Here is an 18,243-nt window from a genome sequence, read left to right as displayed (position 1 = left end):
GAGTGATATTTATAACAAGTGTTGTATGCAGGGGACTTAGGGTAAGTTATGCTTTTAATGATTACTTACATCTTGGAAAACCTAGAGGAGTATCTTTCAAGAGGATTTTTTTAAGAGACTCGAAATAAGAATCACCTATATGAGTGTGAATTGGCCACTTCTATGAGAATTAATAAAGTTGAATTCTCTAAAACACTCACGAAAATCAGGAATTGGCCAAGGCTAAACGAGCACAACCAAAAGAATCAAGATGTGTTCGGAAATATTTTGTGTGAATTATATTGTCTTGGCTTACACAAATGATTGAACAGTTCAATGCATCACATCTATTGATTAGCTAGTAAGTTCAATAGTCTTTCACTAAGGAAGGTTCAAAATCAAAAACTACCTATCTTGATGCAGGATATTTTCATTTTGTACTCTCTTTGTTAATGTCTACATTTCATTTGCATTGTGTCGTCAATTTCATTCATGTGGGGGATTGTTGAAATTTTTTAAAAGTAAATGGAATTGAACTCCATTTGAATGAAAAGGTATAACCTTTCATGGTGTCTCTTTATATGAAAGGGTGTGAATCCAAGAGACATGACCATCCTACAGGTCACAAATACTATCTCATGGCAATCATAAATGAGTTAAGATTTGTTTTAGGATTCATACATTATGTCTAGTTGAGTATATAAGAAAGAGTGCATGGCATAAATTGGTTCGCTGTACACATAGAAAGTTGTATAATTTTTATGTGAGGTGATCATTGTATCATGAAGGTAGAACGTCCATTAATCGCAAACCTCAGAGACGAGGGCGAAGGCAAAATTTTATCTTAAAAACATAGTATTCGAACACTGACCTCGATCACAAATTTGTATTAAATTTACAAAATTTCTGTAAAAAATTTCTTATGTTTTATTTTACTATTTATTAATATTAAATTAATTTTATCAAAAATATTTTTCCGGCAAATAATACGGATTTAGTTACCAATTGTTTAACCAAACAATTAGTTAGTATATATAATCATATAAAACTTTTAAATAAACTATTTATTTTGACCAAATATTTTTCAATTTTACCCCACCACTTCACACACCGCAACTAATGTAGGTGGTCGTGTGACCCAAAAGCTAAGGAAGCGCATTTATACCCCTCTCTCTCTCTCTCTCCTTTGAGAGGCAACCTCGGATTCTAGAAAAGTTATGGCAATGTTGGTTGGTAAACAGATAGTAAAAATTTTAGTAATAAAATCAAAGTAAAAAAGTCTCTGCTTTGGATAAGTTAGCATCATTGGAATTAAAAAAGTAACTCTCTCAAACTTTAGTAAAAAGACATCAATCCATATGCAGCTTCTTTATCAAAATTAATTAATTAATTAAACAACAACACTAATCAATCCTCATTCCAAGAATTCCTCTCTCTCTCTCCACTCTCCCACGTGTGGGGGCACAGTTTTGTTTCCTTTGATCTTTCTGATTTTCAAGTTAAAAAAATGTTAAATGTTAAATGTTGTTCAAATCCTACTCAAAATTATTAGATTTATTTAATTCATACTTACACACCACCACTTCAATCTCTATCCTACACTACAATCATAATTTGAGTAACTTTGGAGGATCATTTTTCTAGATAAATAAGTTTATTTAAGTCTTATTTGTCATAATTTAAAAAATTAAAAAGTCAAAAAGTTACTATCATCTTTAAGTCACATCATCTTATTTAAGTCACATCACCTCTCTATCACATCACTTCAAACCCAATTCATATCCAACCCATATTTCATAAAAAGTCAAATAGTATACTTATTTAGATCATCCCAAACTACCCCTTAATATTTGGATTATCTCAAACTGATCATTTATGTTTGCGAGAGCGTTTAGATTTAATAGGTCTATTTCGGAACAAATCTCGACAATTTAAACCATTCACATTTTAGTACTCGTTGAGTAAGATATTTATGCAAAAAAATTAAGATGATCGGATATCGGTAGTTATATGTTTGAATCATATTTATATTACAAAAAATAAATAGCTACTTGAAGTTATAATTATCGTCTATTTTTTAAATTAAATATAATTCAAACATATAACTATCGATATCTGATCATCTTAATTTTTCGCATGAATATTTTACTTAATAAGTTCTAAAAAATGAATAATTCAGATCACTAAAATCGACTCAAAAATAAATTCATCAAGCTCAAAAGTCAACTTGAAATAATCCAATTCCATAAATTTACTCTATTTTGAGTTACAGTAACAATGTCAAAACCTGAGATTGGATTGTCAAAAATTAATCGAAAATAAAAGAAAATTGTCTTGAGATTCTCTAAATGTGACAAATGATTACAACCCGCACGAGCCTTTTCATAGGATTCCATAGTTGTGCTGGGCTCAACTCAGACACACCCAGACACAACGACACCACCCCCCTCAACCCAATCTGACACTATCATCCACCTCATCACATTAAAAACAACACCTTTCGAAACAGGAAGATTATTGCCCCCTCATATTTTTATTATTTTTAATATATATGACATATTTTTAATCTTAAAAATAGTTAAAGCGATAAGAACAAGTAAATTCCTAATAAGTGACATATATATAAATAAGAGTTTTAAATCCTAATTTATATTTATAGTCAAAATAAAATATTTTGAATTCTATGCATTCGGATTTATCTCTTCCAAAATGAAAAGGAAAAAGACAAAAACAAATATTTTCAAGTACCATTTTATTTCTAGTTCAAAAAAAAAAAGTACCATTTTATTTAAAATGGATGATTGATTACAAATAATTGATATATAACACTACAAAATACTTAATTGTTTTATAGTTTCCACTCAATCAAAAGATGCCTTCTAGTTTTCACTTTTGATCGGTACAATTATGCAACAGGAAAAATTATTCAGTACAATTGCCGCACAATACATCCTCCATACATCATTGTGGATGCAGTGTGTGGCAACATTGCTATGAATAATTACTCTGAGCTTGCAGATTGAAATCCACTTGGTGTTACTTAACCCTAAAATGTTCTCTTCTAACTCCAATTTCAAAAGTAGAATTGAATATGGGAAGTTTTTTTTTTATTTTGTGTGTGTGTGTGTGTGTGTGTGTGTGTGTGTGGAAGCCTCTTATAGACTAAAGCATCTCTGTAAACATGACATTGCTTCACATCAGTGTTGGTGTGGGGGACCTCATGGGTCTTTTTACAATTGCAATCATCAAAAGAGTTCACTTAATTTATTTGGACAATCAGTAGTACTTCCCTATCTTGATCAGTGGGATTTTGGAGATACCCACATCAAAAAAAGTGGCCCATTGGTAAGTTTTAATCTTATGTAGAAAAAAACATTTGATATCTCTAGGATTGAGAGTGGCATAAAAAGAACAGAAAAACAGAAGATCTGAGCCAATAGTGGTGTCCAAGATGAAACATATTTGAGTACAAAACTTCAAACAAGTACACAATCATATATATTCGACTATCAGAGGTAGAGAAGAGAAGAACACTTGTTTTCTTTTTGGGTCTTGAAGATGCACTTGTTTACACACAAAAAGAAGTCATATTCTCTACTTTCTCAAGTTGACTTAACAAACAACAACTAGTAAGCTATAAAATCACACACAAAAACAACCTCACAACACTCCACAAGTCATAAATACATTGAAAATTAATAAAACAAAAAACTAAAAGCTATATTTGGCTCATTGGTATAACCTACACTCAACCAAAGCTATTCACATGAAAACAAAGCTAACAATTGCTTCTAATATCACACACAACCACACATTAATGTATATTAATTGAGAGCTGTTTTTTATCACTCACAACCACAAATTCTCAAACTCTATGTCTCTGTGATCAAATTGAAAAACTTTTATAAAAAGAAAAGAAGCAATTAAAAAGATGATCATATCCTAAAAAGCTAATCAACAGACAAGTGATCACACCGGAACATCGCGCAAAGCAAAGAAAAAGAAGAGCTCTAAATCTGGAGGAGCAAAGAAGGCTATGGGGGTTCTTCTCAATGAACAATTTGAAAGAACTCTTTGCTTCTTTGGTGCCGGAGGACATGTTGAAATCTCCGGTATCTGAAATCGCTGGCCTTTGGGAGTGGAGCAGCCACTGGTGGTGACATCAACACCACCATCGATGGTGGTGGTGGTGGTGGTGGTGGAGGAGGACTTAGCAGCCAAATCCACAGAAGCTTCTTCATTTTGGGACCGGTCAAGCAGCTTCTTGTACTGGCTTCCTCTAGGTTTTCTTGTTGATCTTCTACCAGATGGAGCCATTGGAGAGAGAATGCTAGAACTTTATGCTAAAATTTAGCTCAAGGGAACTTACAATGCTCGGGTTTTAAATATCAGTCAATATTACTGATTCCTATCTCGATACTGATTCGTCTCTCAATACTATTTCTAAAACTGAAAGATCAGAAACTCAACTGAAAAACCTTTACTGAATTTATCAAAAGGAACACTAAAACACAAACTAAAATTGACTGAGAAAAGTGATAAAAGCCAAGTGACAACAACAACCTCTTTGGAAACAACCCTTTTTCAATCAGAACAAGTACTACATATATACTTCTGCTAAAATAATCAAATAAACCCTAAAGATTTCACTGTTGAATCCTGAAAACCCAACTCAAATTTCTCAAGAAGAGATCGAAACACACAAATCTATGGACACCTATGTGAGATCATACATAGTTTATCTGCTAAATTACACACAAAAACCCACCAAAGCCCTAGAGTGCAAAAACAACAAACACACAACAACATCAAGTTTCTCACTAAAAACCAAGGGATCAAAGCTAAGTAACGTACTAGAATCAAACCCACTTTACTATTGGGTGTAAAAAAGCCTGATCAAACCCTAGAGAGAGATAGAAGGAAGAGGAGAGGTCAGAGAGACCTTTGTGATTCTTTAGGGTTTATATCGACAGGTAATGATTCGGGCAGTCTGCCCGCTGCCCGCTGGGGTCGGTTTAGAACCTTAAATTATGCAGTCATAAACAGAGTGAATTCAAAATTGTACACTGTTTTATGTTTTTGGGTAAATCAGGTGGAGAGGTTTGTGCAAAATAATACAAGATAAATGTAACAAGGTATTGTTTAGTATATATTATTTTAGCTTAAAATAGTCCTATAAGATAAAAATACAATAAAATGTCACATATCATGTATAATCATGTTATTTTTTTTTCACAAACATAAAAAAAATTAAAAAATCTATCTAAATGAGATTGCTTTTTAATTTCAAATTAAAAAAATTAAAAAATTAACTCACATCCCAAACAATTAAGATTGATTAGTCATTTCGTACACTGACAAAGATTGATAAGATGAATTTTTTGAATTTAGCCGAATCCTACCTAGTGTCTGGAATATGAATTAAAATATTTGTCCATGTGTTTTGATGATTTACTATTTACATTGTTGAGTGATCATACAACCTAGTAACTATCTAAGGTGATTTCTAAAATTAGGCTTTTTTAATATTAAAGTGAAAAGTATATTGAAAATAAATAAAAATTTAAAAGGTGTTTTGACTTTAGCAAAAAATATATTAAATTCAATGAGAAATATTTCGAATTTAACAAAATACATCTTGTGTTCTTTTTCATTTTGTTTTGTTATTTGGCATCCTAAACATTTATGAATAAGACACATTTCTATAAGATAGTATGTATTATTCACATTCATTAATGTTTTAATGTGTGAACAAATTCATTTTCGATTGAAAAGTATTTGCAAATTAAGATTTATTGTCAGCCCTAATTGAGGCCATTTATTTAATTAATTAGTTAGTTATTGTTTTAGCAATTAATTTTGTTTTCAAAATATCTACTTAGGATACCTCCAACCAAGAGAATCTTCAATAGTATAGTATAGTATAGTATAGTAGTATACCTGCACACGTGCGACTCACTGAAATCACTGAAATACTTTTACCTGCTTTTTTTGTTAGATACCATAAACCTTGTTTTGTGTGCTCCAAATCCAATGGATAAACTTTCAGGTTTTTTTTTTTTTTTTTTTTTTTTTTTGAATTTTAAATTTTATATAGGACAAGATATTAATTTTGAGTAATTACATTTCAATAAAACCAATCAAATAGCTTTTAATAAAGTCGAGTGAAATAAAAAAATTTAAATAACCGATTTTATTTAATAAGATTTAAGGTTTAATTTGATTGATTAGTTGATAGTCAGATAATGAAATTGCATTATAAATTTAATTTTCTTGGTGCAGATCTAGCATTAAAAAAAAAAATATCATACACAGAAGACTTGCTCCTCATGAAAATAAAAACATTCTTCCACTTTCTCACTTATTTGAGATTTCCCAATTATTTTTTCCTTTTTGGTGCAAAAGAAGTGAGGGAAAACTGATAGAAATCACACTGAGATGATAAATATTATGAGAGTTTTAATTTGCATATTACACATTTTTCAAGTTCATATCACACTAAAATTAATTCTTTTTAATATTTTCTTCTCAATTCACACAATTAAATCTTAAATTTTACCAAAATACCCTCATCTTTTCCAACTTTTAAAACCCTAACCTAGCCAACCACCACAGCTTCATCACTCCCTGTAACCTCCCCACTCTCCTCACCATCGTGGACCCTCCCTTCCCCGACATGGCTTGCTGACGATGATTAGGGTTAGGGATAGACATGGCTAGCTAATGGTGATTAGGATTAACGATAGAAAGAAGAGGCCCAAGATCACGAGAGAGATTAGCAAGGGGGTTTGTAGAGGGCGGTTAGGGGCAAGGGGTAGTTTGCGGTGGTATGTTTTGTAGCAATGGGATTCTCTCTCTCTCAAAAGACCCCAAAAATAATATATCTCAATAAACAAAAACAATAAATGACCAAGAAAAATAATCTAATAAAAAAGGAAAAGGGATTCATAAATAAGATTTGACAAAAAAATGTGTGAGATGCTTAAGCATATAGAGAGGTAGTGGCACCAAAAACAGAGGGACAAAATGAACATGAGACAAATACATAGCTCAAGTTAAAACATGAACAAAGATTGATATTATAGTCTTAAGAAAATACAGAGAGCTTATTAATATTCCCAACTTTGTTTTGCTGTTGAGACAACAAAAGAAACATTCACATCTTCATAGCTCAAGTAAAATATAAAAGCAACATGCTAAACATTACAATCCATAATATGCAATATCATCAGTACAGAGAATATCAAAGTCGACGGGTAAAAACATAAAGTCACCGTCCCCTTGAAACCGCTTCGTTCAACTCCTCGGCAGATGATGGGAACAGCTCTATGTAACGACTCCCAAGAGTTTTCCTGTCCTTAGCCATAGCTGCTTTTGAAGCTTCTGCGCTAGCGAAATCCACAAATGCTTCACCAGTTGGCCTTCCCTCTGGATTAGAGATCAAGTGAATTGCATCTTCCAACAGCATGAAATCTTTGAAGAAATCCAGAATGTCATCCTTGCTGGCTGAAAATGGCAATCCCCTCATTCGCAACACCCCCGTCCATTCATCTGTGTCCTTCCCCTCGTCAAAAGATTTTGGCTTACTCGAAACGTTCAATCTGATAAATAAAGTCTATATTATGTAAAGTAAGATTTAATACCCGCAATCCCATAGAAATAGACATAACGAGCCCTTGTGGGGGAAAAAATGAATTTCCAACAAGATAACTAGAAGTTCCAACCAATAAGAACCCTAATGAACCTTTAAAAAAAATATAAAGGCCCAGCAAAAATTACTTCCAATGGAGACACGGGTCTTGTCAACTAAGAGTCAATTCCTCAAGGGAAACTATGTCTCTCCACCCTTGCAATGCCAAAATTACATCAAAAGTTTCACTCCTAATTTGCATGAAATACACAAATTACACAAGTACATTCCATACAAATCAGAGTTATCAAGTCAAGCTCAACCCTTATCATAATCCAAAACTATGTTAGGCACTCGGTGATTAGCTCATCCAAGAAACAACATTCATTTAAGTATACTCATTTCTCAAAGGTCATATGATGTAATTCTAACCCCAAATGTGATGCCCTGAAGTCTAGGTGTGATGCCCAGTATATTTAATCTCCTTCTACTCTATTACTTTTTTAATTTTATGCACTTTTTTAGTCTTTGAAAGTCCATAATCAGATTTGTTTCATCACTCTTCCCTACCCATAAAATTCTATAAGCCTTGACCCTTCTGCATTTTTATTATTCAATTGTACAACACAAAGGGAACACAACCATCCACTGTTACTGGTAAGTGTCCAAAGTTTTATCCCTTCTATTCACTGTTGTAAACTTCAGAAAAAAGCCATTTTTCTGTTTTTACCAATTTTTTCAGCCACAACTACCAACCATAGATGTAAATACTTAAAAGGGCAAAGGCTCAATGGAACATCCTAACAATCCGGCCACTCTGTATCCCATCTGGTGGAAATTTAATGCAAACAGCTTCACCTCCTTTCTTTGTGCACTCCTATACTCCACTCAACATCCAACTCTGCCCACAAAGGAATGACGTAACTCAGGCCACCCCATCCCACCTTAAACACAGCTGGAATCCTCTTCCATCTCCTACCATCTTGATCCGAGCCCATCTGAAGTGGTTCCTAGCAAATCCACCATAAAGATCACCAATAGAATGGAAAACCTTGTCTTCCCAAGGATGAATCGACAAAGACATGGCTTGCACCCAAAAAAAATCCGTGGTCAATAGCAACCCCCCATCAAAGACCGCCAATCAAGCAATAATGGTTGTCCCCCAAAGGTTCATTCCTTTCCCTGAATGTGCTAAACCTCCACCTTTGGCAAAAAGAAAAGAGGTAGAAAACCCCTTCTAATTGTAAACTCCAACCTCCACTAACCTTTTCATAGCTTCAACATCCAACATGAAATTTTCTCTATGCTTTCCCAGTCAACTCACCAGACATTTGCCAAAGAACTCCACCATCTTATCACTGGAGGAGGGAACCACCTCCACCTTATATATCTGTTATGAATTTCTTAGGAGCAATCAATATTTAAATGTGCAACTATATTGAAGTTGTTATCTTTCAGCTATGTATAGCAATAAGATGCTAAAAATGATGGCATGACAAGGAATGTGCTGACAAATTTGGTGGTAGTAATGGTGATGGAGAAGAAGGAAACAAATGCACTGTACAAGCAAAAGAACATAGGTTGCGTTTGGTAGAGCTTTAGAATTATGATTTGATAATACAATTATATTTTGAGTTTGTGAGTTTTGGAATTAGAATTTGAGTGTGGGAAATTTGTTTGGTTATAAGTTTTAAAATGAGTTTGAATTGAGTGATGTGACATATAATATTGAAAAATAGGTGTTTTGAAAAGTGGATGTGGAATTAATTTTCTAAAGCTGTAACCAAATAACACACTCAAACTAAAAGGCAGAATTAAATTTCAAAAACTCTACCAAACAGAGCCATAAATTTTCAAAGTAATGCTGGCAGTGGTAAGGTAATGTTGGAGATGGAAGCAATTGTAGCGGTGGCGGAGCCCTTAAAATTAGCTATACAACTTTTTACTTAACTAAATTCCAAAATTTGGACCCAACTAAATCTTTAGGAGTGCACCTCAAACATAAGATTTTGAGTTGATGGATAGTCCAGAAATTCTTATTCTGTAGCAAATCCCATTCTTAATCTTTGATAGTAATCACATATAGTAATTGTAGAAATTTAATGTATAAAGAAAAATAGAGAATTGTATAGATATTGATTGTATTATTGATTGATCTAATGTTATATATATTACAATGATTCATGATTCCTATATATAGAAGAGGGTGAGTGTGTAGTAGGTAAGGAGTAGGTGAAGTGGAGGTGGTAGTGGTGTAGTGGGTTAGATTTAGTGGAGTAGGTGAGGTGGTAGTGGTGTAGTGGGTTAGGTTTAGTGGAGTAGGTTTAAGTGGTAGTGGGTTAGGTTTAGTGGAGTAGGTTTAAGTGGGTGAAGTAGGTGATAGGTTTTAACAGCCCCGCAAACTCAAGGGGGATAGGAACTAACCAACTTGAGTTTGAAGAGAGTTACAAAACAAGAAAATACATAAAAATAAAAGAGGATAGGTGACACTGTATGGTCGTGTCAGACCATTGGTGAAGACACTGGATGGTGGTGTCATAACGTTGTAGAGGACACGGTATGGGGGTGTCATAACGTTGTAGAGGACACTGTATGGAGGTGTCATAACGTTGTAGAGGACACTGTATGGTGGTGTCAGACCGATGTAGAAGACAGTTTATGGGGTCATGTCGGACCGTTGTAGCAGACAATGTTGTGACAGTTGTTGTGACAGTTTACAGAGTCTTGCTGGACCCTTGTAGAAACTAACCGGAATCAATGTCAGGACAGTTTACAGAGTCTTGTCGGACCCATAAAGGAGCTAACCGGAATCAATGTCGGGACAGTTTACAGAGTCTTGTCGGACCCATAAAGGAGCTAACCGAAATTAATGTCGGGACAGTTTACAGAGTCTTGTCGGACCCATAAAGGAGCTAACCGGAATCAATGTCGGGACAGTTTACAGAGTCTTGTCGGACCCATGAAGGAGCTAACCGGAATCAATGTCGGGACAGTTTACAGAGTCTTGTCGGACCCCTAAAAAGTCGCACCCTCAAAAGGCGTGCCATCAAAAGGCGTGCCCAATCCATAAAAAGGCGTGCATCAAAAGGCGAGCCCAAGTCATAAAAAGATGTGCCGGACATGATGGCGAGGCACGTGAGTGCCTTGGTTGGCGCGCCCGTTTGTCGTCTGGCGTCAAGTGGCGCGCGATACGCGTGGCTGCCTCGGCTATTTAACCAAGATGGAGGCTGAGGCTGAGGCTGAAGCTGAGACAGAAAAACTGAGAGAAACCTCTGAAAAATTCTTCGTTTTGCTGAGAAAGATACTTTGTAACACTCTGTTGCCCAGAAAAATGGCTTCGTCTTCCCGCGGTCTGCTCACTCTCTTTCCCGACCTCAACGAGTCAACAAGAGAGATAACTGGTGCGGTGGCACTGGAACCTCAACCAAGCGCCCCGGAGTTTGCTCCGTTGAACTTTCCTATGCGGTCTGTGGAGCAAAGAATGGCAGTGCAGTCGGATGTGGAGGCCAATCAGTATACATTGAAGTCATGTGTGGAAACCATGACTGCGGTCACAAACTTGTCGCACCGTCTGCAGAGTAGGACAAATGAGGTGCAGCAGTTAAACGCCCAACTGGCTCTGCTCCAACGCATGTATAAGGATGCGCGAGCAGAGATAAGTGTGCTAAAGGCGGAAAACAAGGAGCTGAAGCGGAAGGCCACCGTTATGTTCCGATTTGGAGGTCCGCCATATGCTGCAGTGGAGGAGCAGCGGGGAGTGAATGTGCTTGGTGGATTAGGAAGCACAGAGGCAGCACCGTCAAGGACCGTCCAGGATGGAGGCAAGAAGAAGAGACCGGCGGCAGAGTAGAGAAGAAAAATCCTGCCTGCGGATGTGGATGTTTTTGGGCGTTTGTGTTTGTGTGTGTTTTTTTTTTTTTTTTTTTTTTGTGTAAAATTGTGATCGGGGTTGATCCCTGAGATGAATAAAATATGATTTAGGCCTGGTTTGGGAACATGCTATTTTAGTAACTTTTTGGCTTTTTACGAAAAGATGTGCAGAAAAGTAGAGAGATGATGTGACAAGTTTTAGTTGGCTTTTTGACTTTTTGGCTAAAATAGCTACTCTCCAAACGAGGCCTTAGTGTGCAAAGCTATATGGTATGAATGGAATTTGAAAAAGATTAAAAATAAGGTGAAAGAAAAAAGAAAGAAAGAAATAAGAATAATATATATTTGAAATCGGCAATGGTTTTCGGTATATATATATATATATATATATTTTTGGTTTAATAATAATAATAAGAATAATAATAATAATAATATATTAAGAAGGAAAGCAGGTGCGCTGGTGGGTTGGAAAGTAGTTGTTTTGGTGGGAGAGATGATGATGTTTTTTTTTTTTTTTTTTGAAAAGAAGAGATAAATAAAACAAATAAATAAATAAATAAATAAACAAAATAGTAAAAGAAAAAGTGTTGGGTGGAATCCAAAACCCACGTGAATCACTTAGAAACAACATCAACATCTAGCTAATGGCCAATATAATATATCATACTATAATAATATAATATATTATGATACAACATACCAACCCACAAAACTTAGAAACCACCAAATGAGTCAGGCCTTGACTTTGGAGTCAAGAGCCTCTGCGACCGCACTTTTGCAATTGAAGATTTAGTATTTGCCATGTAATTTGGAAAGAACGAGTACTCGTATGTCAAGGACTCTGGATAGGACTCGGGTTTGGAGGCTGCAGAGTAGTACTGTGGGCTGCTCTGTGCTGTACCGAAGCAATAGTCCTCAAAATGACCACTATGAGCTCTCGGGCTCATGTCTGTCAGTGCTGATGGGGGTGGTGAAATTTCTCGGTGATCTGGTTTTGAGTAGACGCGATTTGGTGCAGAATGTGTGGAGGAGACACACAACACATACGGACGAGGGACACACTGATTCAGAGAGCAAACACGCACAGCAGAACAGACGGGAGAGAGACCAACCTCACCATCTCTCTCTCTCTCTTGGGGAATGATGGGAAGGTATGTGTAGAAAATAAGTGGAATAGGTTGAGGTCCGGCGGGCGGCCAAGGCGAGATTGCCGCCCGCCGGTGAAGCGAAAAATACTAAGTTCTTAACCTTACTCTGATACCATGTAGAAATTTAATGTATAAAGAAAAATACAGAATTGTATAGATATTGATTGTATTATTGATTGATCTAATGTTATATATATTACAATGATTCATGATTCCTATATATAGAAGAGGGTGAGTGTGTAGTAGGTAAGGAGTAGGTGAAGTGGAGGTGGTAGTGGTGTAGTGGGTTAGGTTTAGTGGAGTAGGTGAGGTGGTAGTGGTGTAGTGGGTTAGGTTTAGTGGAGTAGGTTTAAGTGGTAATGGTGTAGTGGGTTAGGTTTAGTGGAGTAGGTTTAAGTGGGTAAAGTAGGTGATAGGTTTTAACAGTAATCACAACTCATACATCTTCAATATGTTAATAAGGGGCTTCATGTCACGTCCCGCCAAATTCCCTAGACATAATTGCCTACCAAGAGGAAGTCTCAAGGAAATGAGGCTAATAGAAAATTTTGGAAGCTCCTGGAAGACTTGAGAAAATATGGGAGTAGGGTACATAATTCTATAATGTAATGAAAGAATCTAGAACTCCCAAGCAAACTTTAGAAGACTATGGACAATTCTAGAAAGATCTAGGAAAATCAAGAAACTATACATTTGTACATATAATTAGATATTTGTATAGATAGTTCTAGAAGGCATTCTAGAACATTATTGTAGTTTGTAAAGAAGGCTTTCATGGAAAGCTTCTACATGACATTTTCTTGAGAGTTCTAGAATGCTCCTAGGGAGCCTATAAATAGGAGAGGAGCTCATTTGCTCCAATCCATCTAAGAGCCGTACAAATTCTCCCAAGAGCTAAATACAAGGCATTCTTTCAAACTCTCTTGTGTTCCTCCTACAAGTTGTGAGTTAGGCTGACTTAGCACTACTAGCCAAGCTCGGGAAGTGACTAAGTGCCACACGGTGTGCTAGAGAATAAGCAAGGCCATGACACGTGGTATCAAAGCAGGTTTGAGACAAGAGAAGAAAAGGCAACAATGTCATCCGGTGTGGAGGAGACTATGATTGAGCAAGCCCGTGGAATGGAACCCACGAAAGGAAGAAAGGATAAGTCACGAGATGCTGTTACCACCATGGAAACACGGCTTGCCAAGGTGGAGCTTGCCATGGGCGACTCGGGGGAGCATTTTCATGTGTTGGAGCAAAGCCTTGAACAGGAGGTGGAGGGTCTCAAGAGGGAGATCAAGGAACTCCATGATGGCGTGCTTTCCACCATCAATTCGGTGGCACATGATGCTCAAGTGACCAATGATTCCTTCCAAGTCAAGGTGTTGGAGATGCTCGCACAGTTTGAAGCCCACTTAGAGGAGGTGTACCAAGACGTGGCAATGTGCAAGCTGTGACCTTGCCGAGGACGTCCAAGGTAGAGATACCAAAGCCAAAACCCTTTGATGGAAAGAGGGATGCCAAGAAGCTAGACAACTACTTGCGGCACATGGAGAGGTATTTCGAAGCGATGGGGGTAATTGAAGAAGATGCCAAGGTACGGACTGCAGTCCTTTACCTCACCGACACAGCAACACTATGATGGCATAGGAGGCATGCTGACGTTGAGAGAGGTACGTACACCATAGCAACTTGGGATTATTTCAAAAGAGAATTAAAAAGCAATTTTCTTCCGAGGATGTGGCCTACCAAGTAAGGAAGAGCATGAAAAATCTTAAACACACAAAGTCTATTCGGGACTATGTAAAAGAATTCTCTACTATTATGCTTGAAGTCCCGAGTATGACTGATGAAGAACTACTCTTCAATTTCTTGGACAACCTACAACCATGGGCGGAGCAAGAATTGCGTTGACGTGGAGTGTAAGATCTTGCCTCGGCCATTACAGTGGCAGAATCGTTTATTGAGTACAAACGTGGAGATTGCAAGGCCAAGACATCCAAGGGTGACCCTAGAAAAAATTCTAGTGAAAGTGAGGAGGATGAGGATGAAGGCATCCGACGCAAAGAAAGGCACAGCAAACCTCCCACTGGCAAAGAGGGCAAAGGCAAAGTCAGAGAGAACATGGAAACATTCAAACCCAAGACTAAGTGTTTCCTATGTGATGGGCCACATTGGGCAAGAGAGTGTCCCAAGAGACAAGCCCTCAATGCTACGATTGAAGAACAGCAAAAGGTAGAGACTCCGCAGATAGGATCTCTGCAGCTGCTTGGTGCCATTGAATCGAAGCCTACTACATTGACTCAATGGGATAAGGGTTTATTGTACGTAGATGCCAAGATCAACAGGAAGGCAGCCCAAGTCATGGTAGACACAAGCGCGTTGCACAACTTCATCAAGGCAGGCCAAGAGGCTTGGTCTTAAACTTGACAAGGGTCAAGGATTGATGAAGACAGTGAGCACCAAGGTCTTAAACTTCTGTTAGCTATGTATATTAAGTCGAGGACGAACAAGAAAGAGGTAGTAGGCATTGCCAAGAAGATGACTGGCTCTATAGAAGATTGTCCACCGACATGCACAGTTGTTAAGTCATCAATAGGGCAAGTGGACAAGGCAAATCTAAAAAGGCACAAGCCAAGGAGAAAACCTGCGATTTCGAGTAAGAAGGCGCAGCGTCGTGAGCATGAGTGGGGGAGAATGTCACGTCCCGCCAAATTCCCTAGACAAAATTGCCTACCAAGAGGAAGTCTCAAGAAAGGAAGGCTAATAGAATATTCTAGAAGCTTCTAGAAGACTTGAGAAAATATGGGAGTAGGATACATAATTCTATAATGTAATGGAAGAATCTAGAACTCCCAAGCAAACTTTAGAAAATTATGGAGAATTCTAGAAAGATCTAGGAAAATCAAGAAACTATACACTTATACATATAATTAGATATTTGTATAGATTGTTCTAGAAGGCATTCTAGAACATTCTTGTAATTTGTAAAGAAGGCTTCCATAGGAAGCTTCTACATGACATTTTCTTGAGAGTTCTAAAATGCTCCTAGGGAGCCTATAAATAGGAGAGGAGCTCATTTGCTCCAATCCATCTAAGAGTTGTACAAATTCTCCCAAGAGCTAAATACAAGGCATTCTCTCAAACTCTCTCGTGTTCCTCTTACTTCTCTTTCCTACAAGTTGTGAGTTAGGCTGACTTAGCACTACTAGCCAAGCTCGGGAGTGACTAAGTGCCGCACGGTGTGCTAGAGAAAAAGCAAGGCCGTGACATTTAGGATACCATATGATACTTTAGAACCAGCTCTTAAAACTGTAGATATATTACTTTAATAAAACTACTAAAGCACAATCCAAGCATCATTGTAGCACTAGAGATAATAACTAGAACAAAACAGAAAAAGAAAGAAAAAACAAAGTTAATTAAAAAAAAAAATAGTCACCTGCCCCTTGAAGCTGCTGCATCCAACTCCTCATGCGAAGAAGGGAAAAGCTCTATATATCGATTCCCAAGTGTCATCCTATCCTTTGCCATTGCAGCTTTTGAATCTTCCGCACTTGCAAATTCCACAAAAGCTTCCCCAGTTGCCCTTCCTTCTGAATTAGCTGCAATCTGAATTGAGTCTTCTGAAAGAACATAATCCTTAAAGAAATCACTAATATCATCCTTGCCAGCTGAGAATGGCAATCCCCTCAACCGCAATACCCCTGTGTGTTCAGCAGATTCTTTTGCATCATCTGACGATTTTGCTCTCGGCGCACTTCGGTGAGGTGAACCACCACGAGAATCTGAAACTTCATTTGCTATGGCCTTGTAGTATTCCTGCCTTGTGCTTCTAAAAACCTCAACATATCTCCTGCCAATGTTCTGCCTATTCCTCTGAAGAGCAAAATCAACTTGAAGAGGGTATGACAAAACACAGTAAGCTTCCCCAGTGAATTTACCATTCTTGTGGACGAAAAGAACATCAACTATGTCAAAACCTTGGAAGAACTCTGCAATATCCGTTTCTGAGCAATCAAATGGAAGTCCACGCAGTCGGACAACAGGAAAAGGAGGTGGCTGGCCAATATAGGAGTAAGGAGGAGGATTGTACATAAAACTTGAACCAGGAGAAGTCCCATAAAATGAAGAACTCTGATCAATCACACGCTGTCGTTTCGAACCCATTTCACGCCCATCACCAACATCTCCATATCTACTTTATACCAATAAATCCAAAAAGAAACACACACATACAATCACGTGTCAGTACTGCCTCCCAAAATCTACATTATTCTAATTTAAATTATCTTTTCTTGAATATGTAATTGAGAATAAGGCGTAACTCTGAAAGTAAGGAATATGGCTTCTTAGTATTTCACTTTAATTCATAAGTTGTAGTCCATGAATGGGAGCACAAATAACTTATTTCAGACTCAAATATTTTATTTTCATCTGCCTAGCACATTTTCAAATCTAAAGAACATGCATCACTGGAAAGAAAACAAAAGAACAAAGAGAGAGAGAGAGAGAGATTCTATCTTAATTGAACTCAAAATTGCTCATGTAAGAGTTTAAATGATCTACTTCGTTTCAAACCCACATCAAACCATAAACACAAACCCCCAAAATCCAATTAAAGAAAAAAAATTCTTGATTTACCTTCTTCTCATACAACTTCAAAAAAATTTATATATCAAACACAGGAAAGAATTAACCCAAAGAAACGAAAGAATGGCTTCTGGGTATCTCGATTAAATTCATAATTCACAGTTCACCATAAAAACTAAAATAAAAAATTCAAAAAAAAAAACCTCAAGGTTAAACCGTGCCCAACCCGTATCAGACCCATCACTCAACAACCTTTAACACAACAATCACAAAACTAAACAACCTATGCAAAGGTTAAAAAAAACCCTAAAAATTTAACCGCGCCCAACTCATATCAGACCCATCAATACTAGGCCCACTCAAAAACCATTAAACTCAACACACACACAAACTACGCAACCTATGCAAAGATTATGCCAAAACATTTCCAGTTTCAACCTACATATCTGAAAAACATAAACCCTCAAAGAACTAAAAAGAAACAACAGATAAATCAAATTTTGGCTTTCTGGGGATCTCATACGTAATCATAGATTTATTATTCTTCCTAAGAAGAAAGTTTGAAAACAATAAATACAGACATGTATGTGTATAGATATATATATATATATATATTACCCTCTGTAGAACATTGTTGATTCCCAGTGCCAAACCGATCTCTTCTCTCTCTCTCTCTCTCTCTCTCTCTCTCTAACAGTAGTGCAAGAAAGAAGGAAGAGAGATGAGCTTTGTCTTTTATAGATCTCACCAATATACAATGATGAAACGGTGTCGTTACATCTCTCCTAAACCTAGGATGACAACCGGCGAGTATGTGGCGGGTTTGCCATCTCTCGCCCTGTTCTTGTCCCAACTCTATTATGGGTCAAGTTTTTTAATCTTATTTATGTCCCGTGATGATACCAGCAAATGCCTGACCACATTTTAAATAATTAAAAAAAAGTTAAAATTTATTTAAAATTTTAATATATTAAATAATTTCTGTTAGCCTCATATATATATATATATATATATATAAATAATAAGACTTTTAAATTT

General features: G+C 36.7%; 1 protein-coding gene across 2 annotated transcripts; it reads right to left on the bottom strand.

Moving 5' to 3' along the window:
* Positions 1–7,034: 7,034 nt before the first annotated feature.
* On the bottom strand, positions 7,035–18,116 carry LOC114312265 (uncharacterized). 2 transcript variants are annotated; one of them, XM_028258479.2, is made up of 3 exons: positions 17,824–18,116; positions 16,055–16,810; positions 7,035–7,580 (listed from the first exon to the last, which is right to left on the bottom strand). In XM_028258479.2, exons 1-3 carry the CDS (start codon positions 17,835–17,837, stop codon positions 7,250–7,252), a joined length of 1,101 nt encoding a protein of 366 aa, XP_028114280.2. In that variant the 5' UTR covers positions 17,838–18,116; the 3' UTR covers positions 7,035–7,249. The 2 variants fall into 2 exon arrangements, with proteins under 2 accessions (XP_028114280.2, XP_028114279.2); XM_028258478.2 differs by having other exon boundaries at positions 16,055–16,813; positions 17,824–18,114.
* Between the last annotated feature and the right edge of the window lie 127 nt (positions 18,117–18,243).

This window comes from Camellia sinensis, chromosome 12 (genome assembly GCF_055761805.1).
Source record: "Camellia sinensis isolate YWXY chromosome 12, ASM5576180v1, whole genome shotgun sequence".
Lineage (NCBI taxonomy): Eukaryota > Viridiplantae > Streptophyta > Magnoliopsida > Ericales > Theaceae > Camellia > Camellia sinensis.
The sequence above is the reverse complement of the archived record's forward strand: the minus strand, read 5'-3'. Positions and strand labels throughout refer to the sequence as shown.

Bases quoted from the DNA above. Each gene is read 5' to 3' on its own strand.
- LOC114312265 (XM_028258478.2), bottom strand. The intron at 7,581-16,054 runs GTGACTATTTTT...TTTATTTATCAG, and splicing joins GCAGCAGCTTCAAGGGGCAG to ATTGAACGTTTCGAGTAAGC.